Source organism: Cyrtonyx montezumae, unplaced genomic scaffold (genome assembly GCF_038088225.1).
Source record: "Cyrtonyx montezumae isolate F1298 unplaced genomic scaffold, pur_monq_1.0 scaffold_51, whole genome shotgun sequence".
Lineage (NCBI taxonomy): Eukaryota > Metazoa > Chordata > Aves > Galliformes > Odontophoridae > Cyrtonyx > Cyrtonyx montezumae.
Window position 1 is genome coordinate 183,385 of NW_027072058.1, and position 22,206 is coordinate 205,590.

The following is a 22,206-nucleotide window of genomic DNA, read 5'->3' on the forward strand; positions in this document are numbered from 1 at the left end:
GGCAGAGTCCTCAGCCCTCCCTCCTCCTCCTCTGACATCAAAGCGCTGCGCGGGGCCGACAGCGGGAGGTGGAGAGAGCTCTGTGCTATGGATGCGGCCGGCGGCACGAGACGTGGCAGGCACGGCACGGCACGGCTCGGCACGGCACGGCACGGCGTGACAGACTCCCCGCTCAGTCTACATGTGTGAGCCACAGCTCTGCAGCCCTGGGGCCACGTGGAGGGGAAGGGCTTTTTGGGGACAAACTGGGCAGGATGGGGGCTCTCACTGCATGAAACAATACCTCCCTGGGGGGGGTCCTGAGCTCACGCCGCTGCACCCAATGAAGGATGGCAGACTGGGGGGGTTGGGTGCCCTCCCGTGACCCTAACCCCTGCTCCCCCGGGCCTGCAGTCAGCACAAAGCTCAGTGCTGGGGACGCAGTGCTGCTCCCGGAGCTGTCGCCATCCGGGTGTGACTGAGGGATCCATCTGCAGCCAAAGCAGCTTAGAGGACGGCATATGGGCACAAACGGGATTAGGGCAAAATCAGCCTTCTTCCCACTAACAGGATTACGGGTTTTCATGCCAAAGGCGATGCTTTGCTGGCAGTGCCCACACTCGCACCCCTAATGCCACCAGGCCCTGTGCCCCCCATCCCCTGGCGCTGTGGGATGTGACCATGCAGGCTCAGCTGGGGGCACCAGGCAGCGCAGGAGCAGCATTTTGGGGCACGTTCCCCCTCCTCCCCCCCCCCGGGGCCGCAGCGGAGCCCCGCGCTTCGCGCCCTTCCCGCCACGTGCTCCCTTCCCGCCGTGCCCAGATCATGAATATTAACACCCTCATTTGCATATCAGCTTCTCGCGCCGCCATTGGCTGCCCGCCCCGCCGCTCTTCACCCGCCCCGCCCCTCCCGTCCCTTCCTCCCCTCCCGTCTCCTCCGTCGCAACCGAACCTGGCGGCTGCGCTTCGCCCCGCCTCCCCGCGCTCAGCTCGAGCTCTGATTGGCGAGCGGCGCTGCCCGTCGGCGGGGGGGGCGTGGCGGCGGCAGCAGGCTGCGCTGCGCGGCAGAGCCCCGCTGGTGTCCGGCGGCGGCCGCTCCTCCCTCCGTCCCGCGGGGCCCTACGGGACCGGTGAGCGCCCGCGGCCCCACGGGAGGTGCGGGGGAACGTGGGGGGGCCCCGAAGGGGCGGCGTGGGGAGGGCCGGGGCGAGCCGCGGCCTGCCGGACCCCCTCAACCCCCCCAGACCCGGCCCCGCGGCCTGGTGGGGGTGGGGGTGGGATGGGGCGCGGGGCGTTCAGTATGGGCGGTTATGGGGGGGTGGGGGGTGCGAGTGGGGTACAGTGGAGTGCTGGGCCCGAGGCCTCGGGGGCGGAGTGGGGCTGTGGGGGGGGGGAGCATTGGGGGTCGAGGCCCCCGGGGAGGGATTGGGGGCAGAGGGAGGGGAGCGGGGACCGCGCTCCTGGGGGGCGGGGAGTGCTGCGGACAAAGGGGATCCCCTCTCCTCCCCCCCGCGGGGGCTTCGGGATGGCACTGAGGTTGGGGGTGGGGTGGGGGGCCAGGGGAGCCGGGCTGGGAATGCTGTGCCCCCCCCCCCCCCGCGCGGTGGGGCCCGGCTCCTGCGGCTGTGGGGTGCAGGGTTGGGGTTGGCCTCGTATGGGGCCGTTGCGCTCAGGTGTGGCTTTAATGGAAAACAATGGGGAGCGACGGAGCTCGGAGCACTGCCCCTCGGGGCTGTGGGGTTCTGGGGGGGGTGAGGGCGGCATTTGGGGCCGCTGGGACTGCGATGCTGTCCCGCAGGAGCACGGCTGCCGTGACCCCCCTGGGACAGAGTGGCTTGGGGTGACCCGGTGCTGGGTCACGGCTGTGGGGTGGCAGTTCAGCTCCTGGTGAGTGAGCCGGCCCCACTGCCACCCCATAGCGCAGCGTGGCACGCGCTGTGTGCTGGGTGCAGCCGGGGGAGGGAGGGCCCAGCGTGCCAGGATCGATGGGTTTCAATAGAGCCGATTGTCTGCGAGGTTTTCTTGTGCCATCTGTAGCTGTGAAACAGATGGGAATGGCTCTTTTGTGCGGCCCGAGGAGCGCTGTGGGTTTTAATGATGGACATCGGAGGAGCCACCGCTGCTCCCCGGGGTGCAGCGCTTCGTGCCCTCCAGCCACGCATTTGTTGACATCTGGAGTTGCCGTGGGAAGGCGTCAGCCCTCATTAGTGTTTGCCCTCGTTAGCAGCCGGGCAGTGGCAGCATGGCTCAGCCCTGCGAGGAGCGGACCCACGGCCCTGGAGCTGTGGGTTGGCTCAGGGCTGCCCTGCTCCTGCTTTCCTGCCCCGCTTCCTTATCGAGCAGCACAGATAAGTGTGCCCTGCCCTGCAGCAAGCAGTGCTGGGGGAGTGCCCGGAGCCCGGCCCCACTGCTGCCCTGTGGGTAAACACTGCGCCTCGGGTACCCCGATCTCGGTGTTGATGTGGGGGCAGTGGAGCTCCTCCTGCCCCTGGCCATCCCATAGCACTGTGGGGGTGTTGGGGTGACTGGTGGCCAGTGCTGGGCCCCAAGCAGCTGCCTGCCCAGTGCCCGGCGTTGGGAGGAGGTGGTGAGGGAGCCCGAGCTGACCCCGATGTGGTGGCTGCACGGAGAGCAGGGAAATGGTTCCTGGTTGCTTGGGGGGGGGGCAGAGCGTGGGGATGAGGGGTTGTTAGGAGTGCTGGTGTGGCTGTGGTGTGGGATCAGTGCTGAGGGAGCCCGTGTCGGGTTCTGCCCCCCACCAGGAGTCACAGTAACAGAGGCACAGGGGTGTGGTGGCTGAACCTGGAGGTGGAAAGCTCTGCCTGGTCCCACCGACATCGCTCGGGTACTGTCTGAGTGCTCAGCAGAGCTCTGGCACAGTTCTGGTGTGCACAGTGAGGGCACGGGGAGGTTGGGCACGTGGGGATTGTTGCCCTTCCTCCTCACAGGTGTCCCAGCACTGTGTTACAGGGAGCTCGAGTGGGATGGGAACAGAAATATCAGTGCAGCTCCGTCGTGCCGCGTGGGTCGGCCGTCATCGCAGTGAGGACAGAGCAGCAAAGCTGGAAAGGCCCTTTTAAAATAATAATGATAATAATTTGCCTCAGATCTCCCTGCCCGGGTCGTGCTTCAAGGAAAAACTGCCTGAGCTTGCACAGCACGGACTGCTGGGTGCCCTGTGGGTCAGTGGAGCTCCGGCCGTGCAGATCTGCTTGCTGCCATGCACCAGGATCCCCTATTATTGCCTGCTCGCTCTGAAAAAGGCCCTTTCTGGGAGCAGCACAAGCCCAGCATTGTGCCACAGGGAGCAGCACGGCCCACAGCTCCTCCACGCACTGCTGTGCCATCCTGCACGCTGCTGCTCCCACGGGGCACTGAGCTCGTGGCAGCCGGAGCCCCTGGTGGGTGTGGGGGGGCTGAGGACGGCCGTGCAGTGAGCTGGGTGGGCAGGGGTTGGCTGTGAGCTCGCAGAACAAAAAGGAGGAAACCCGGGCACGCCGTGAGCGCCGAGACACAAAACAGGAAACGCTGCTCTGCAGTTTATTGCGTGCCCTTCCCTGCTCCTGCTAACGGCCCTCGGTGCTGAAGCACTCCCAGCAGCTCATCCCCTTTGGGGAGAGAACCTCCATCCGTTTCCACGCTCGCACAGCAGCTGGCCGCTTTCTTCTTTGGGCCCCCAGGGCCTTTCCCCTGCTCTGGTGTGTGTTGTCCATTTGGAGGTGTCCACCCTCGGGTTCCCGAGCTCCAGCAGCACGGTGTGAAGCAGTTCCCAGCTCCAGGGCTGCCTGCCCTGCTTGCTGCTGCAGGTCCGTGCTGGTGCTCCTGCCGTGCTGCTCTCTCCATCCCTCGCTGTGCACTGTGGCACCGGGGCAGATTTCACATCGCCCCGCAGCTTTTCCCCCCGAAGGATGCACCCTCTTGGAGAGGCTCCTTTCCTTGGAGGGTTAGGCTGACAAGTGTTACCGTTCTGCTGCTGGTGATGGGGTGACGTCTGTGAGTGTGACCTTGGAGGAGAGCTCCTCCTGGCGCAGCACGGCCGGTGATGGCAGGGAATGAAGTGCCAGGTAATGCCCCAGAGACCACAGGGAACTGTCACTTGGATATGGAGAAGTGCCTCTGTGAGGTCTGTGCGGGTACAGGTTGGAAAAGCAGGCTCCTGCAGGTTGGTGCCCCCTGCCAGGAGTGGCCTTACACTGTGCTGAGCCATTTGGGTTCCCCTGAGCGCGGGGTGGGTTGGTGGGCATCCCCTGGTGAAGAAGGAACAGCTCAGGTTCTCGTTGCTGCCCTCAGTGAGGTGAAGGTAACCACAGGGAGGGTGGGACTCAGTGTGCAGTGAGATGATCTGAGGTCAGAAAAGCAGCACTTCCTTGTTGTCCCCATAGGAAGCCCAGGTTGCTGATGGGGTGGCTGACGATCTCTGGCTCGTTATCCCACCCTCAGCTCTCCTTTCTCGGGGGTCTGTGTTGGCCCTTTGTAGGGACTGCTCAGCAGCAATGAGCTCCTGCCCTTAAGGAGTGCACGAGCCCCGTGAACACGTGGAAAACGCCGTGCTGGTGTGGTGGAGGTGTGCTTGCCATCCGAACGAGGCAGCTCAGAATAGCAGCAGCTGCCACGGGCCGGGCTGGAGCGCAGTGGGTGAGTTGTGCTGTCAGTCGCAGGAGCACGAATCCCATCCCACCTGGGGATGAGCATTCCTGAAATAGCAGAGGGCTGTCAGCCCTCGAGAGATGCATTGTGTGCGGCTCTCCTGCTCCCTTTGCTCGGAGCAAAAGGGAAAGTTGCAGTGTTCAGCTGCAGGGAGCGACCCCAGCAGCCTGGAGGTGCTCTGCAGCAGAGCCACGCTGCTTTTCCCCTGCTAAGGGATCCTGGGGGTGCCTGCAGGTGGTGTGAGGTCACATTTCTGCAGGCAGTTTGGTGGCTCCCTGCCTGGCTGCAGGCTCTGGAGCTCCCCCAGCCCCGTGCTTTCTCCTTGTCGTCCTGCCCTCCTTGTCTCCTTGCTGGCTGTCTCCACAAAGCCTTTCTGCTGGCATTTCCCAAGTGCTTGCTGCTGGGATGTGGGGACAGCCTGCATCCAGCCCCACACCGTGCCCCGGGGCTGCTGTCAGCACGCTGGGATTCTGAAGTGCGTACAAGCTAAAAGTTAATCAAATATAGTGCTTACTTTAATTACTCCAAAAGGATGTCTAAGCTCCACGTTGGCAGCAGGTTTCAATCTCTCTCTCTCTCTCTCGTTGGCTGAATGGCTCTGGTCCAACTGTGGGGTGGGAGCAGGGGCACGGCAGCACGTCTACCTGCAGCAGTGCTTGGCAGGTGCCATCCTTGTCACCTGCAGCTCCTTGCTGGCACGTGGCTTGCACCATGCAGGCTGTGTCTGAGCACGGCTTTGGAGCTGTGGGGCAGCAAGCACTGCTCTGCTATGGGGGGCTCGGGTGCTCGCGGGGCTCTCACCGTGGGTTTGTAACGTGGGTGTGGGGGCAGCTCGCAGGGAAGCAAGCTGTTGCTTCTGGAGAGCTATGGGTAGAGAAACTGCAAAAGAGCAGAGCGTTACTCACCTTGCCCTTCCTAAATGTGCTCTCCTGGTGCCTGGCAGCTGCTGCACAGCCATGGCGTGCTGGCTGGGGCACTGTGCCTGCTGCTGCTGCTAGAATTCCTAATGCTTTTTCCTTTCCTACACTTTTAATTTGGCAAGAAATGCCTCTGAGCGCTGTGCTTATGTTCTGGGGAGAGCCAAACGATAACTGCAGGAGGAGAGCTTGGAGGATGACGCGCACGGTGCTGCTGTTGCAGAGTTTGCCTCACGCTCAACCTGCAGCCCTGGCTGCAGGGACTGAGGATGCCTGGCCCCACTGCTGGCCCCGGGCTGCAGCAGGGCTGGGGGCAGCTGGAGGTGCTCGTGCTGTCCTTCATGGCAGCAGCAGCAGCTCAAAATGCCCGACCGTGTGCTGGGTGACCTCTGCTGGGAGCTCTGGTGACAAATAGGCAACTGCCGCTCGTCCTCATCTCTGCTGTTTCCTGCCAAGGCTTCGGGGAAGCGTGGCAGAGCCGTCTCAGGGACGAGCAAACATCCGTGCTTCCTGGTGACCGCCGGCTGGGAGCACGTGGCTGCCGGTAGCTGGGTGCTCCTGTTAATGGTTAGACGTGGGGCAGCTCTGTCCCCACTGTCCCACCCCCCGCAGCCCCTTCCCTGCGCCCTCTGTGCTGTCCCTGTGTTGCTCAGGGGGTTTTTGGGGGGGCTGCTGTGGGCTCTGTCACGCTGCAGTGACGGTGTGATGTCACTGTGCATTAAGGGTTTCAAGGTTGGCTGCTGACAGAGCTCGGTTTTATCAGAAGTGTTTCCAGGTGGGGATGAAGGTTCCTGAGCAAAGGTTCAGTGGTGAATCACAGCTCTGGGTGGGAGCCGCTCTCAGAAATGCCCATCCACGCACACAGCGTCACTGTCCCTGGGCTGAGGGTGGCATTGGGTGGCACTGAGGGTGGGGAGGTGGCAGAGGGCCGTGTCCTGACCCCCTCCCCCCACTTCCCCGAGGGCCCCAATTCTGCATTCCCTTCTGCAGATTTCATCCTCTGCCCTTCGATGAGGGAAACGAGCACAGCAATTTTCCCAAGCTAAAGAGCGACCTCTCCAGCTCCCCTTTAACTCGTGCTCCGTTGCAGCGTGTGGGCTTCTTATTAATTTGCTCATTGCGGGGAAGAACAAAAAATGAAACGCTGCAGACCTGCCTGCCTTCCCCTCTCTTTAGCATAGAGTCTCTCTTTTGTCATTCTTTCTGACTCCCATGAATTGCTCGTGCTATTTTCTCTCCTTTCTTTTGTCGTAGGGCTGCAGCGGAGGTGCTTAGTAACACGGGGTGCATCAGTGCAGCTGCTCCCTTTGCAGCATCCCCGCGTGGCAATGCAGGGGGAGCATTTCTTTGCTCTTTGTACAGCTCTGGGTGCTGTTTCCCCACGGCCCCACGTGCGTGGGGCCGCCTGGAGCTGTGTGGTGCAGCAGCTGCTGTGCCTGGATGCTGCTTCACGGGCACAGGTGACAGCTCTGCCTGGCTGCGTGCAGAGGCACCATGTGTGTACGGTGGTGTCAGAAGGGCCTTTGTGCTATGGCTGCTTTCATTAACAAAAGAAGAGCAATAGAGATAGGTGTGGGGCTGCAGCAAAGCCCGGGCCTCGTGGCGGGCCCTCCTTGTAGCGAGGATCTCATGGCTGAACTCTCTCCATTTCCTTTTGTTCCAGGAGAGCCGTCCCCGTCTCCACGCAGAGCACATCACCCTTTGGTCGGAGCAGGTGGTGTGAGCACCCCCACAGCAGGTATGGCCACGTGCAGCACCCACACACCCCCGGGGCCCCCTCCCCTCCCCCCCCCACGTCCCTGTGTACCCCACGAGGTGAGCAGCAGTGGGGCTGGCTGCACTCAGCCTCCTGCAGACGATCTGACCGCTGTGTGCTGGCATTCACAGTGCTTTGCTCTGCTCCTTGGAAACCCTTGCACAGGGGTGAGGGGTGGGGGGCTGCTCCTCCCTGCCCTGTGCCTCTGGCAGTGATGTCCCCATCCTGCTGCAAAGCAGAGGCAGGGAGTGCCTCTGGAGCTTTGCTTTCAGGCAGTGCAGAGCCCACAGGGGCTTTTTAGGGTTGTGATGCAGGGCAGAATCTGAGCACTAGGTGCTGAATCTCCACGCAGCCTGCATCGTGTCCGTGTCCCCTTAGCTGTGGCAGGGAGGATGGTTAGGGCACAGCTTTGGAGGCTGCTCAGTGAGGGATGGCTTAACCTCAGGCCCCATGCACAGCAGCAGTGAACGTGGGGCACGGAGCAGCTGCTCCACGCTGCGGGCTCTGCTTCTCACTGCAGCGTTTGGAAGGATGCTGCTCCTGTTTCATTGCTGGGAACTGAAACTGAGAATTCTGTTTGTGAGGGTATTTAGATGCTCAGAGCCCTTCGATTTCAGTAGGAGGCCGTGTCTACAGTTACCCAAGGTCACCAGGAAAACCGATTTCCCGAGGCAGGCGTTGCCTGTAAGCTCTGTAAGCTTTTGCTTTACGTTCTGTGACTGCCAGTGTGGTTCCACCACTTTTTAGATACTGCACTTTACTCCGGGTCAGCATAACTATCCCAGGCACTATCTGCTTTACCATTCCAGGCAAGAAACTAAAGTTCTTGTAGGACAGTACCTTGCAGGTTATTAGTTAAAGCTGGCTTACCTTGAATGCAGCTCTCAGGGCTCCTTCCCTGCTCCTCCTTCAAAGCGAAGCCAGGCAGCGTTGCTCATTGTTCCTGCAGTGAGTTTCTAAGTGGTGCCAGCAGCGTTGCAGCTGTTCTGCAGAGCTCTCCAAGAGAGGGCAGTGTGTCCCTGGCAGCTCAGCATCAGCCACGGACGAGCTGAGAGCACCAGGTCCTTACATCAATGCGAAATGAGTAACTGACAGGCAAGCTCATGAACAAATGTGCTGGGAGCTGTGTGCTCTGCCATCCGCTCCCCAGCTGGCGGTGGGGATACGGCAGCACATCCTCTTGCCTCATTTTCATGAGAAGGATCCCTGTCTGCTCTGCCTGCGTCACTCTGCCCCGCTTTGCACGCTTGGTGGCTTCTCCAGAAGGGAGTGGTTCTCGTGGGCTCTGCGTGGAGCTTTGCTTCTGGGCAGAGTGGATGGAGAGCCGACGTAAAGCTGAGGAAACCGGGTTGTTCTGCGGTTACGTGGTGCCCAGGCTGCAGGCAGGAGGTGCCAATGCCAATTACCATCTCAAAAGCCAATCTCCAATGGCTCTTGACGTGCCCTGAGGTTCCCCCCAGCTCTGCTGTGACGTGGGCAGTCCACTGCCACCCCCAGCCCTGCTCTGCTCCATCTGAAGCTGCTTTCATTCCGTCCGTTTCCCCTCTGTCCCTAGATTTACACTTTGCCGGTGACTGATGCCCTATTAAATCACTGCTCCATCAGGTGCTCCTCATTTCCCAGGGCTCATCAAGGTGCTTCATTTTCTCATTAATTGCCTCCAGAAGATGGGGCGCTTGCGTAACGCAAAGGCACATTGAGATCACCTCGGAAAGTCGCTCTGAGATATCACATCCCAGGAGAAGTGGCCACGTTTCAGACCACACCTGAGCCTCTCTGCACTGCTGCCCGAGGCAGTCAGCTCATAGATGGGGTCTGGGAGGTTCAGGCTCTGCCCCTTCTGCTCACACGGGTGCATTGCCTTCGCTGCTCTCCCGTGGCTGACTCAGTGCTCACCTCAAGTGATGCATCAGTGGTTCAGGCAGTGGCTGAACGGTTCCCATACACCGAGGAATGAGTTTCTCCCTCCCCTCGAAGGAGCACACTCCTGCACGTGGAGCACTGCTGTCTGTCTGTGGGCTTTGTTTTTGACTTTTTCCTCCTTTGCTCCGAGGAAAAGCTGAGCTGCAGCTGGTGGTGAGAGCTTGGCTTTGCAGAGCACCGTGCAGTGACCCAGCACTGCTCCTGGGCCGTGTGCTGTAGGGGGGGAGGGGGGGGACAGCTTCCTGCCAGCAAGGGAAAGAGAACCTGGGAGGAGCAGAGTGGGAAATGTGAAACCTCTGTGTTTTGCAGTGATTGTTTGGCACTGATTTATTCGCCAGCTCCGGCTGTCTCCTTTCAGGAGCAGCACGAAGCCAACCTCTGCACTGAGCTCCTTCTGCCCCTCTGACCCCGCAGTGCTGTTCCAGCCCCTGGCTCATCCTGGAGGCAGCCGCAGTCCCTGTGTGCCAGGCAGGGAACGCTGTGTGCAGTGTGATGGGGGCACTGCTGGGGGGGGAGGGGCAGCGGGCAGTGTCACCCTGTGGGCAGCAGCAGGTTGGCTCAGCCCTGGCCTTGTTTCCCCTGCCAGAGCACAGTTGCACTGGGGGATATCGTGTTCTTCACCTTTGCCCTGGGAGCAGTGTGTAAGGAAGCAGTGCAGAGCGTATTCCAGCACGCTGAGGTCAGCCTTGTTTTCCCACTCCGAGCAGGAACAGACCATCCCTGGAGCGAGCCCGCAGACAGAGGCAGTGCTCTGCAGAGAGCCAAAGATGGGACTGAGCCGTGCAGAGCTGCTGGCTCTGCTGTCCCTCGTGCATTAACCACTCAGAGGAGCAGAGCAGCCGTGCTCCGGCGGGCAGGGTGTGCAGGAACCCCTTCACAAGGGGGTTTGGGTGCTGGGGGAGCACGGAGCTGGGTGCAGCAGTGAGCTGTGCAGCCACCGTGGGCTCCCCAAGCCCTGTGCTGCCCGTGGCTGCACGCAGCTGTTCCCAGCAGAGGGGGTTTGGGCCCATCCCGAGCGGGGCCCCGAGCTGTCCCTGCAGCAGAGCTGGAGCAGCTTTGGCATTTGTCACCTCTCGCAGAGCACCAGAGGCACTTTAACAACTGCACATGCCTCGCGGGGCTGAGCTGCTTGCTATTTCGATCCGCTCGCAATTTAGAAGCAGCAATTATTTTTTTGTGCCCTGAAATCCCACGGAGATAAAGGGGGACGGGGGGGGGGGGGGCTGAGTGCCTGTTCAGTGCAGCTGTGATTTATGGGGGCAAGTTCCCCTTGAGCAATTAGCAGGAGGCAGTGGGATGCTGGGACAGCCGTGCTCGCTCCTTTCCCTTAGAAAATGAACGTGGAGGGCGATGGGTCCCTGGGGGCTGCTCTTCCTCACTCCCTTCTGCAGAGGACCCCAAGGATGGGACGTGTTTTCCATCCTGCCAGTGCCCTTCAGTGCTGTGCGTGCTCCCTGCCCTCCCGTGTACTTTGTTTTGGAAGGGGATGACCAAACCCTCTGCATTTCAGCCCCTCCTGTGAGCTGGGGCCCCGCTGCTGCTGTTCACCATTTGGGTCCGAGGACGTGTGGGCTGCTCCCACCTGCTGTGCTGGGATGTGGGGGGGCAGTGCAGGGGCTGTGGGGGCCCTGACCTCCATCCCTTTGCTCTCTGGGCTCTCTGGAGCCTGTGCTTCTCCCTGCTGTTGTGTAGTGAGGCTTTCCCTCCTGTTTGGGCACCGCTCCTTCCGATGGGGTGCTGGTGAGAACTGCTGTTCTCCAAAACAAAATAACCTCCACTTGGCAAGAAGACTTTTCCCCATGCTTTGATTTACTGAAATCCAAAGGAGGTGGAGGCAGAAGGGGCCGGGCAGCGTGTGGCCTGAAGCCCAGCAGGCAGCGGGTGACGTGGGTTTTGCTTCTTAAGAAATCTGTTTGTGCTCAGAGCACGAGCGGGACGGCAGCGGGGCCGCTGTCAGCGCTGTGTTCTTGGCAGCCGACCACGTTGAGCAATGCCTTCCTGGCAGTGGGGGGGGGGGACCATCCTGCCCCGTGCCCCGAGCTCTCCTCGTGCTGATCAGAGCCAAGCCAGAGCTCCTGCAGCCGTCTGGGGTTGTGCTTTTGTCCTTAAAACCCAAGCTGGTTTCTTTGCTCCAACACCATTTGAGTCCCACTCTCTGCTTATTCCCCCCCCCCCATTTGCAGGCTTTGCTTGCTGCCTTCTGCTGCCTGCATTCCTGCACGGTGCTGCTGGCAGCTCTGCTTGAGGACAGCTCCGTGCAGCTCCACTGTTCAACCACCGCTTCCAGCCGTCCCCATCCAAACAAGTCAGTGCTGAAACATTATCTGCAAGCGCTGACTAACGAGTCCCGTAATTAGTCATCTCCAGTTAATGAAGCAGCGTGGTGATTAAAGCCTCATGACTTTCCTATAGAAGAAATGAGTTAAATACCAGTTGTGCTGCCTCGGGTTGCCCCGAGCGTGGTGTGAGCTCAGAGCAGCGATAAGTGGCAGCAGTGGGAAGCTGTGGGACCTCTCTGTCTGCTGTGTCGATGCTTTTCCCCCAACGCAGTATGGAGGGGCAGAGCTGCTGCTGCCAGAGCGCAGCTCCAGATGTGCACACCCAGCAGGAGAGGTGCTGAGCGCTATGCAGCTCCCAAAGCCCCTGCAGCGATGCTGCCTGAGCTGCAGAGGGCTCTGCAGGGCCGTGGAAGCCTTGCGTTGCTCCCAGCTCGAAAGCCTGGATGCTGCACCACCAAACGGGCACATTGTGTATTCATAAAGTGCTGCTGGGGGCACAGACCCCACGGGTGTCCGTGGTCCCAGGCGGGATGGCCGTGGGCTGATGCTGGGGGGGGGGTTGCACGCAGCAGCCCCCCCCTGCAGGCACTGCTGCTGCCCGAGGGGCCGTGTCCCGTGCTCCCACCGCAGTCTAGACGTCTGACGGGGCAGGATTCCTCTGCTGTTAGGTAAGCAGCACGGAGACGCCCAGTATGCAAAGTCCCAGCCGCCGTAGCATTCCTCCAGCTGTCTAAATAAGGTGCTGTTTCATACCGAAAAATCACAGCGAGCTCTGCGGCCGGCTCTCCGTCGCCTCACCCCGTGGCTTGGAGCTTCACCACCCTGCTCCCGGCCCCGTGGGGCTGCCCTTGCTCCGGGAGGGACGTGGCAGCAGCAGTGCTGTCACTGCTGTCCCCTCGGGGCTGACGGCGGCACTGCTCGCTGTCACCGTGCGGGCACCTGCGTGGCTTTCCAGAAGCACAGAGCCGTGACTCACAGCGAGGGCAGTGGCACTGATGGGAAGCGATGGTCAGAGCCTTGCTGTGCACTTGCTATGCTCCACAAGGAGCACACGGTGTGTTTTAGGATGTGGTTTGTTAGCCAGCACCTGCCCCATCCCGGAGCACGCAGTGTGACCCAGAAGGGCTCAGCTGGGACGGTGCTGGGTCGGTGCCCGCAGCGCAGCGGAGCACTCGGTGCTCTTCTCAGGAAAACACGGGGAGGTTTTCCTGGCCCGGGCAGCACGTGGCTTCCTGGGAACAGCTCTGCGTAAACACCACGTGGATTTGTGGTGGGTGATGGGAACGCAAGCAGAGCGGGTCAGCTCTCCTCGGGGTGGCCCTACAGCTGACGCTGGCAGTGTCTGTGTGAGCCAGCAGCTGCTGGCTTGGGTAACATTTTATTCCTCGTCGTTGGGAGGAAGGAAGGAAGGAACTGTGCGTCTTCAGCATTGCAACATCCCCTCCTGCTTCGCTGAGTGCTCTTCGTTGAGGTTGAGGTTTTGGAGCTGCGCCCTGACCCCCTGCACTGCATCCCCATGCCTTGCAGGGCCCACACGGAGCTGTGTGTGCAGATCACCTGAGCTCCTGCACACCTTTCTCAGTGGCACGCACCGTCCCAGCCCTCCAGCACTGCAAACCTGGCTCATGCTTAGGAAAACAAAAGGGATATCTGCAGCTTTCAGCCTCTCCTTCACTGGAATCCCCGGATGCCATAGGGCTGAGTAAAGGCAGCTGCCATCTGACAGCTGGCTATTTCAGTTAAAATCCGAAAGGAAAGTTGCTTTTTTAAGCCCCTGTGGCAGCTGCCAGCAGAGCAGTCCCCGCTTGGCTGTTTCCTTCTCGCACCTGAGCTGTTCTTTCCATCATTTCAGCCCTCCTGCCAGCACTGCCCTGGCTGTGTGGGGTGGGAATGTGAGCACCACGTCCCATGGGAGCTCCCGTTGAGCGTAATGGATGATGAAACTGCATCGATTGTGAGCGTTCAGGACGGCGGCCGTGAAAGCTGAGTGCTGCCTGGATGAACCCTGTTACATCACCCGTGCTCAGAGCTTCCTGAGCCCCAACCTGCTGGGATTTGCCCTTTCCTTTCTTCCTCTGAACGGATGGGATGCTCCGTGTCCTTGCAGCAGCTCTCGGCCCCGTTGGGTGTTTGTGCAGTCCCCATCTTGGGGTCGGGGTGAGCTCTGCACCACTTACCTGCTAAGAATAACTCTGTAGAGCATCTGCAACGCAGCCCTGGTAGCACGGGGCCGGGCAGCAGCGTGCACATTTCCTTATAAAGCATCGCCACGGCTGCAGCACGCTGCCAGGAACTCCTCTGCTTTCCCTTTCCCCGGTGCAGTCCCCCCCCCCCGCCAGCACCGCTCCCCCCGCTCAGCCCTGAGCTGTTGGTGGAGGTCTGCAGAGCTCAGGAGCTGTGCCAGCTCTGCAGGACTCTTCCCCCAGGACCCTGCCCCGGTTTTAATCCCATTTCAGCCACCCCAGAAACAAAAGGAAGCGATGGTGTCCCGAACAACCCTTCGCTGCCCTTTCTCAGTCGGTTTCAGCATGGAAAGGACGTGAGTCACACAAAGCTGCTCCTGCAAACCCGTTGTGCTCCTCGCAGTTCCTCCTCCCCTCTTCAGGGAGAGCAGTGAGCGTTCACAGCCACTATGGTAGCACAGCTGCCCTGAACCCGGAGCACTCCGTGAACCCCAAAAGGATCCTCTGCCCTTCGGAGGGTCCTCTTTCTGTTGTAAAGCCTTGCTCAGTCTGCAGACACACAGTGCTGGCTGTGGAGATAAGCTCAGCCCTTGGCATTGTCTGGAGCAGGGCTTTGCCCCCCTGCACGACGCCGTGGGGCATCTCCCAGCGTGGCTTTGATGGCTTTTTGAACCGGCTTGCAAATGATCTCAACCCTTCTGGCGGGGTCATGTGAGATCTTGGCGACGGGTCCCCTGAATCATAGTGAACTTTGCATTGTGCCATGGCTTGCTCCGGGCTGGCTGTTTGTGCAAGCTCAGTTATCAGCACCGCCCGGAGCTGCTGTGCCGGGGCAGTGCTGAGCTCTGCAGTGCCTTTGAAGGAGGGCTGTGCTGAGCCAGGGGTGGTTTGCTCCCCATCTCTGTGCTCGTGGTGGAAATAAAGCACGGTGCCAGCATGCACTGCCCCCTCCTTTCCCTGTCTGCTTGAAGCACTCTTCTAGGAACTGAATTTCTGCAGCGTGTGCAGAACTCTGCTGCCTTTTGCAATCAGGGGATGGGCCGTGGCGAGCTCCACGCACGGCTTTTATATCTAATCGAGAGGATCCCAATTTCATCCAGCTGGACGAAGGAAAATGAGATCTGGGGCAGAGAGTCCCCACCGTGTGCAGGCGGCCTTGGAGAGAGCGTGGGGCCGTGCTCCTGGGGGTGCAGCAGGAACTGCTTTGTGGGGGTCGGACCGGGAGGGCTGCGCAGTTCTGGCCCCCTCCTGCTGTTGTTCCCGGGCTCTGTTTGCTCGCTGCTGGCTGGGGCCTGCTCCCAGGGCTGTGTGAGTCATGTTGCAGAGGGAGCATGGCTTCTGTCTGGCCGTCTGTCTGTCTGTCTGTCGGGCTCAGCATCCACCCCGTGCCCTTCCCACGACACGTGGGAGTGCACTGAGCTCGGTTTGGTGACTCAGGGTGCGCTCAGCCCCAGCAACCAGGGCACCCTGAACCCCAGCACGGCACTCAGGGCATCCCCTCCTGCCAGGAGGTTGAGATTGACATTGGCACAGAGCTCTGTCCCGAGGTTGGGCTGCTGTGCTGTGCTCGGGGCACCCTGTCCATCCATGCCCCATGCGTGACACGGCTGCAGGGACAGCCCTGGGCACACAGAGCCCGGGCTGTGGGAGGCACAGAAGGTCTCCGTGCAGACACAAATGATGTTTACGTGGCTCCAAACAGAGCACAGCAGTGACTCAGAGCTGCAGCCACTGCTGGGGCCGAGCTGAGTGCCAACAGCGACGGGCACAGCGAGCTGGGGCTGCAGCCCTTCATGTTTGCAAAAAGAAACCACTGGGTTTGGTGCGTTATCGAGGCAAACTTAGCTCAGTGCTGCGAGCCACCTCTGACCCTCCCAGGGATCTCAGCCCTGCAGCCCTCTGCATCTGCCTCGTGGGCTTTTCCTGCTGTCAGTGTGCTCGGGGCTCTCCCTGGGACACAGCCCCTGTGCAGAACCCCACAGAGCTTTGGGGGGGCCGGGACCATTCGGGGTGCTCTGCGATGCTTCCTCCTCCTGGACGCACTGTGTGATGTGCAGCTGCAACGTAGCAGGAGGGCTCCAGCTCCCAAGCCTGCAGGAGGGATGAGTTAGCTGGGGCATGCAGACAGAGCTGCTGCTGACATTCAGTGCTGAGCGCTCAGTGGACGTGGGGTTGTTATTTTAGCTGCCTTTGTTCGCAGGGTTGCTAATATTCCCAAATGGAGTGTGCTTTTCTCAGCAGCATCTGCGCCGTGTGGCTGACTCATGTGCTCTATGAGTGAGGATGACAAATGGGAGTGGGGACAGGCAGCTCCGTGGGGCCGTGCTGGGGGGTGGGGGGATGGGGGAGGCGGGGGGGCTGTGGCCTTTTGCTGCCAGAGGAGCCCAGTGGGGGCAGAGGGAAGGTGAGCATCCAGCGAGGGGCACGCTCAGTGTTCTCAAGGAGCATCAGGTTCCCTGGGTTTGGCTTTGAAGTTCCTCTTGGTTTTCAGCAGAGCATCCCCACTTTCCCTTAATTTCTGCTATGAAAAGCGCTTTTTGATTCTTCTTTAAGGAGTCCTCTCACTGAAATTGATGTCCTGGCTTCGAGAAGTGGTGTGGCTTTGATCCCTAAATGCAAAAGCTGGGAAGGAGATGGGATTAGATGAACTGTTTGTGAGCGTGTGTGACCTGAACAGCAATTAGGAGGGCAGAAGCACACGTCCTTTGATCGGCTCCCAGCTCATTAACCTGCAGAGTTCAGTGTCCTCCCTAAGGATTCCTGACTGAAGGCTTCAAGGGGTGGGAAACCATCCCGAATCCCTTCCCCTTTCTGCGGGCAGTGTTGTTCCCTGCAGTGTTTTCATTGTAAACACAGCAGGACAGCCCCAGGGCTGCTCGGTGGGCTGTGCTTTTCTCCTGTCTCAGCACATCTGCGGCTGCAGTCAGCCCCATGGCACGGGGAGCTCTGGGTCCCATTGTGGTGAGCCCCCCCCAGGAGGTACTCCAGACCCCCACCGGCTCTGTGCCCCCACAGGGCTCTCCCATCAGTTCCCAGTCTGCCTGGTGTGCCCTCCCCATTGCAGAGCAGAGCTGGGGAGCACCTCGCTGCCCTGCTGGCCCCACTCTGTGCAGTGATCCCAGGGAAACATTGGCTTTCCAGACCACCAGGGCACGCTGACGGCTTGTGGTCAACCGTTGGTCAACCATTGGTCAACTGATAGTCAACCATTGGTCAACTGATGGTCAACCATTGGTCAACCATTGGTCAACTGATGGTCAACTGATGGTCAGCCATTGGTCAACTGATGGTCAGCCATTGGTCAACTGATAGTCAACCATTGGTCAACTGTTGGTCAACCATTGGTCAACTGATGGTCAGCCATTGGTCAACTGATGGTCAACCATTGGTCAACTGATGGTCAGCCATTGGTCAGCCAGCACACCACTGGTGTTCTTGGCTCCCAGGGCTCTCTGCTGCCTCACGGTCACCAGGACCCCCCCATCCTTCTCTTCAGAGCTCCCTTCCAGCAGCACACCCCCCCAGCCTGTGCTGTTCCCCCCCCAGGTGTAGGACCCTACACCTACCCTTGATGAACCCCACCAGGTTTCTCCCCTCCCCTTTCCATCCCATCCCAGCCCCACTGCAGATGGGATCCCTGCATGCCCATCTCCCCTCGCTGCCCACCCTGCCCCCCCTCCCCACAGCCCCAGCTCTGCTTTATGTCATCAGATCTCTTTCCTTCATCCCCCCACCCCGTGGGTGGCAGCTGCGTCACGGCTCTCCGGGTGCTTCCATGAGCTCTCTCTGCTTTCTTCCTCTTTGGTCGTGTGCTCATTGCCTTTGTTCTCCCATGCTGGGGCTGGGAGACACCTCTTTTTGGGGGGACACGCGGGGTTTGCCTGTTTGCAGACTGCACGTGAACGCGGAGCAGCGCAGCTCTGGGGCTGTCAGTCCCTTTGGGGCTCTCACCACGTGCAGGTGCTGTGTCAGAATGCTGCCCAGCTGCACTGGGGTGCTTCGCTTCTCCTTAAAGAGATTTTCCTTTATTCCTTTTCCTGCTGTGGTTATAAAAACCCACTTCCCATAACAGCTCCTGGGGATCTCTGGGGTGGGGGGGGCTTTGTGCCTTAGAAGAGCAAACTGCAGCGTTTACATCTGCAGAGGACAGATGAGGTCAGCACTGTGTCATCCGGAGGAGGAGGAAGATGCCTGTGTGCCCAGGACAGGAGGCTGCACAGTGCCAGGGCTCTGCTGCTTTCTCCTGAGCTTATTTTAGCAGCATTTCCGACCGAAACCAAAGCAGCTTTGAGCCACACCAGCACACATAGATAAACATTTCCATGGGGGGACTCTTCCAACCTTCCTCCTCTTTTTAGCCCAGGAGAGGCAGGTGTCTGCAGTGCCATGAGCAGCGTGGGCTTGGTTTGTCTCCCAGCCCACATCCATGCTTTGGTTTCTGCTGCAGAGGAGCAGGAATCGATGGGAGAAGCAATCTTTCTCCACCAGAAAAGCAGGAATGAGCTCTTGGTCTGTGTCCTTAGGAGCACAGCTCGCTCGGGGCCAGGCTGGAAGAGGTTAAGTCCTGGGAAGTGAGACCAGGTCCGCCTGGAATGTGAGGAATTGACAATTAGCACCCGTAGCAAAAACGGGGCCACTGGAAACTCTGCTTCGTTAGGACCTGTCTCCTTTGCAGTCTCATGAAGTCCTGCAGACAGCCAGGAGCCAGTTGCAAAACAAACCCATAACGTGGGCCCAGCAGAGACGGGATTGCACGGGTGCTGTGTGCCACGGGAGGGGCTGCGTGCCACCCCAGGTGGGTGCTGTGTCCCCCAGGTGGGTGCTGTGACCCCCAGGTGGGTGATGTGTCCCCCAAGTGGGTGCTGTGACCCCCAGGTGGGTGATGTGTCCCCCAGGTGGGTGTTGTGTCCCCCAGGTGGGTGCTGTGACCCCCAGGTGGGTGATGTGTCCCCCAAGTGGGTGCTGTGACCCCCAGGTGGGTGTTGTGACCCCCAGGTCGCTCTCTGTTGGGTGTTTGGAGTTGCCAGGTCCCTTGGGCACGCTGTGAGCTGCAGGTGGGTGGCACAGTGCTGGGTGCTGGGTGCTCTGCACGGCGATGCTTGGGGAGCCCCAGGCTGTGCAGCACTGAAGGTTTGAAAGCCAGCAAGCAGCCGCAGAGTGCCGTCTGTGACCTGGCAGTGCTCCGTCTGCAACGTTCAGCACCCGAGCTCTGTGCTCACAGCTGCAGGGCCTGAGCTGATAAAAGAAAAAGTCATTCTGAAAGCATCCCTGGGCGCTGTGTTTCCTTGGGAGGGAATGGCTGTGTCCCTGTGATAACAGCTCCGTGCACTGCTTCTCCTGTGGCCCCGCGGTGCTGCTCCAGGCAGTGACACTTCCTTTTGTGTTGGGGTTTGCACACAGCTGTGGGAGTTCAGTGGAGGGGAAAGCCGTGCCCCCGTGCAGCGTGGGAATGGCACACAGAGCAGTGTGGAGGTGTCGAGGTGTCCTCTGTTTGCTTGCTGACCCCCAGGAGGTGGTTGCAAGTGCCCACCCCCCGGATCAGCCCCCCTGCCCCGCCTTGCCCCGTGCTGCACGTCCCATTTTTAGCCACCTCTTTGTTCCCAGCCTCATCCTTTCCAGGGCAGTTCCCAGAGCCCTGAGCTCAGCCTGGAGCTGCGCCAGTGCTGCGTGACTCCTTCCTGGAAGAGGCACAAAAGAAAGCAGAATCCGGGGCCGTGTGTGGGAGTGCTCCTTGTCGCAAACCCTCACATGACTCTGCAGTCATCACGGGATGCCCCCCACCCACCACAACGCAGATACAGCCCTTCCCCCCCCCCCCCCCCCCTTCCTCCCCCTCCCCAATCTGCAGTGCCAACAGCAGCGTGCGTTCAGCATCTGTGCAGTAACCGCAGTGGCTGTGCACAGTGGCAGCCCACAGTGACCCCGTGGCAGCGTCAGTGCTGTGTCCCTGTCCCTGCAGTGGCCGTGGCACGAGGGCTGCCCTGCCCTTGGCCGTGCCTGGCACTGCTCTGTTGGTCCTCGTGGTGCCATCGGGGTGCGTAACGGCTGCAGTCAGCGCGGCAAGCAAACGCTGCTCCTTTTCCCATGGCACACACAAGAGGAGCACGGTGCTGCACGGGGCTCAGCACAGGGCTCCGGGCTGGGATCCTGCACAGCACAGCTCCATGCTCCATCTGCGTGTCACAGTGACCCGAGTGCGTCAGCTCCTTCAGCTCAGAGGGACGGGCTGGGCCTTTCTGCACCCCAGCACCGCAGCCCTGCAGCCCTGCCCTGTGCTTGGAGCCCCAGGCTCTGCTCAGAGCCCGGGGGCCAGAAAGCCCGACCTGCTGAGCGTTGTCCCGCGCAGAGCAGGAGGTCTTAAAGAAGGGGAAAAGGAAAGACCTAAAAAATCAAAATCAAAAGAAGGGGAGAAAACTGCTGCGCTCAGGAAAAAAAAAAACAACCAGATTGAATGGCTCATTCAGCTGCAGAGCTGCCAGTGCAGGAAGCGTAAAAGAAAAGTGGAGCCTGCTTTGTTCTGCCCAGACGAGGAGTAAATGCGGTCGCCCTCGCAGCCCTCTCCTGTTCCAGCAGAGCATGAGGTCACCTCCAGCGTGGGGCTGTGGGCCCTGTGGGGCTGTGCCACCCCCAGCACCCAACCTGCACCCCCCCCCCCTTCCTGAGTTCCCCTCCTCCCACCACCTCTGAGCTCACGGTGCTCACAGCACCCAGTGCTCCGTGCTGGGGGGGGCACTGGGAGCTGCAAGCAGCCGTCGGGGCGTGCAGTGCGTCCCTTGGGTGCTGCTCCCGGCTGACTCCCGCGCCGCGCATTGGGGTCAGACGGGAGCAGTGGGGCTGGCTGTGGGGTGTGCCATGCCTGCTCCCCCCGCTGGGAGCGGCCGCTTGCAGCTATGAGAAGCATGGGAGGAATTTGGCTCTCGGTGCTCTGTGACACAGCTCTTCCTGTGCCAGGTGGCACTGCGGTGTGGGGTGGGGGGGCATCCCAACCCCCCCCCCCCCCCCTTCCCCCTCCCCCCCTTTTGGGGGACAGTTTTTGGCCCAGAGACGTTTTCCACGTTGCAATTAAATGAGCTGTGCAGTGCCACACGTCCCAGTGCCATATGTCCCCTCCATCAGCAAATTCCTTGGGGGGTGATCCCCAAAGTGGGGGCACTGCGGGTGCTGGGGTGGGGGAAGCGGGGACACGGAGGTGTCCGGGTGTCCCTGGTGCTGACCCTTTGTCCCCACGTGCTGTAGGATCCTCAGCTCTGGGCCCGGAGCCGATGGCAGACGATGTCGACCACTAACAACATCGCGCAGGCACGCAAGCTGGTGGAGCAGCTCCGCATCGAGGCCGGCATCGAGCGCATCAAGGTGAGCACAGGGACCACCTGCACACCCTTACGGGAGACCCCACAGCGCAGGGACCCCCACAGACCCCCCCCCCCAACCCCCCCTCCTAGACCCTCTTAGCACGGGGACCCCCACAGCACAAGGACCGCTTTGGATCCCCGTGGCACAGGGATTCCTGTGGACCCCATTAGTGGGAGACCCCCATAACGGAGGGACCCCCATAGCACAAGGACCCCTATGCATCCCCTCAGTGGGAGACCCACTCATAGCACAGGGACCCTTATGGACCCCCATAGAGGTGGGACCCCCATAGAGGTGGGACCCTCATTGTCCTGGACCCCTATGGACCCCCATAGTGGGGGAATCTCCATACCACAAGGACCCTTATGGACCCCCTTAGTGAGAGACCCCCATAGCACAGGGACCCCTACAGACCCTCATAGCACAGGGACCCCTATGGACCCCCATAGTGGGGGCGCCCCCACAGCACAGAGACCCCTACGAACCCCTATACTGGGGCTACCCCCGTAGTCCTGGTCCCCCTATAGACCCCCATAGCACAGGGACCCTTGTGAACTCCCATAGTGGGGGGACCCCCAGAGCACAGGGTCCCCAGTGAACTCCCATAGAGTGGGGACACGGACCCCTACAGACCCTTGAGGAGGAGCGCTGCTGCTGCCCCGACCCCATAGTTCTGGTGGAGGCTTTGGAGCTGTTTATAGGGCCGCAGAGCCATTAGGGGATGCTGAACCCCCCCAACCCCCCCTCCCCCCCACACCTTTCCAGGTTTCCAAAGCCTCTTCGGAGCTGATGAACTACTGCGAGCAGCATGCCCGGAGCGACCCGCTGCTGGTGGGGGTGCCCGCCTCCGAGAATCCCTTTAAGGACAAAAAACCGTGCACCATCCTATAGCCGCCCCCACCGCATTGCTTTCCCCCCCCCCCGGGCCGGACCGGACCCGCTGACACCGCTCCGTCCCGAGGGGTAAACACCGAACGTGGACCGCAGCGCTCCCACGTGTGGGCACTGCGGGGTTTGGGGGTGGGGGGCGGTCCTTGGGGTGGGGGTGGGGGTCCGCATTTCAAAGTAACGTGAAGAAATCAACGGGGATCGGTTGGAGGGGGTGTGTGTGTGGGGGGGGGGGGGGGGGGGTCTGTAGGGGGGGGTGGTTTTAAAGGAGGTGGTGGT

At 60.8% G+C, this 22,206-nt stretch overlaps 1 protein-coding gene across 3 annotated transcripts; it reads left to right on the forward strand.

The window, feature by feature from the left end:
* Nucleotides 1-1,034: 1,034 nt before the first annotated feature.
* GNG7 (G protein subunit gamma 7) lies at nucleotides 1,035-22,152 on the forward strand. Of its 3 annotated transcripts, none has more exons than XM_065748779.1 (4): nucleotides 1,035-1,136; nucleotides 7,209-7,283; nucleotides 20,923-21,039; nucleotides 21,805-22,152. In XM_065748779.1, the coding sequence occupies exons 3-4, from the start codon at nucleotides 20,959-20,961 to the stop codon at nucleotides 21,928-21,930; spliced, it is 207 nt and encodes a 68-aa protein (XP_065604851.1). In that variant the 5' UTR covers nucleotides 1,035-1,136; nucleotides 7,209-7,283; nucleotides 20,923-20,958; the 3' UTR covers nucleotides 21,931-22,152. The 3 variants fall into 3 exon arrangements, with proteins under 3 accessions (XP_065604851.1, XP_065604852.1, XP_065604853.1); XM_065748780.1 differs by having other exon boundaries at nucleotides 1,039-1,111; XM_065748781.1 differs by lacking the exon at nucleotides 1,035-1,136 and adding an exon at nucleotides 4,540-4,616.
* The last annotated feature ends 54 nt before the right edge of the window (nucleotides 22,153-22,206 follow it).

Excerpts from the sequence above, each read along its gene's own strand:
- GNG7 (XM_065748779.1), top strand. The coding sequence starts at position 20,959 with ATGTCGACCACTAACAACATCGCGCAGGCACGCAAGCTGGTGGAGCAG. Across the intron at positions 21,040-21,804 it reads CCGGCATCGAGCGCATCAAG|GTTTCCAAAGCCTCTTCGGA; the intron begins GTGAGCACAGGG and ends ACACCTTTCCAG.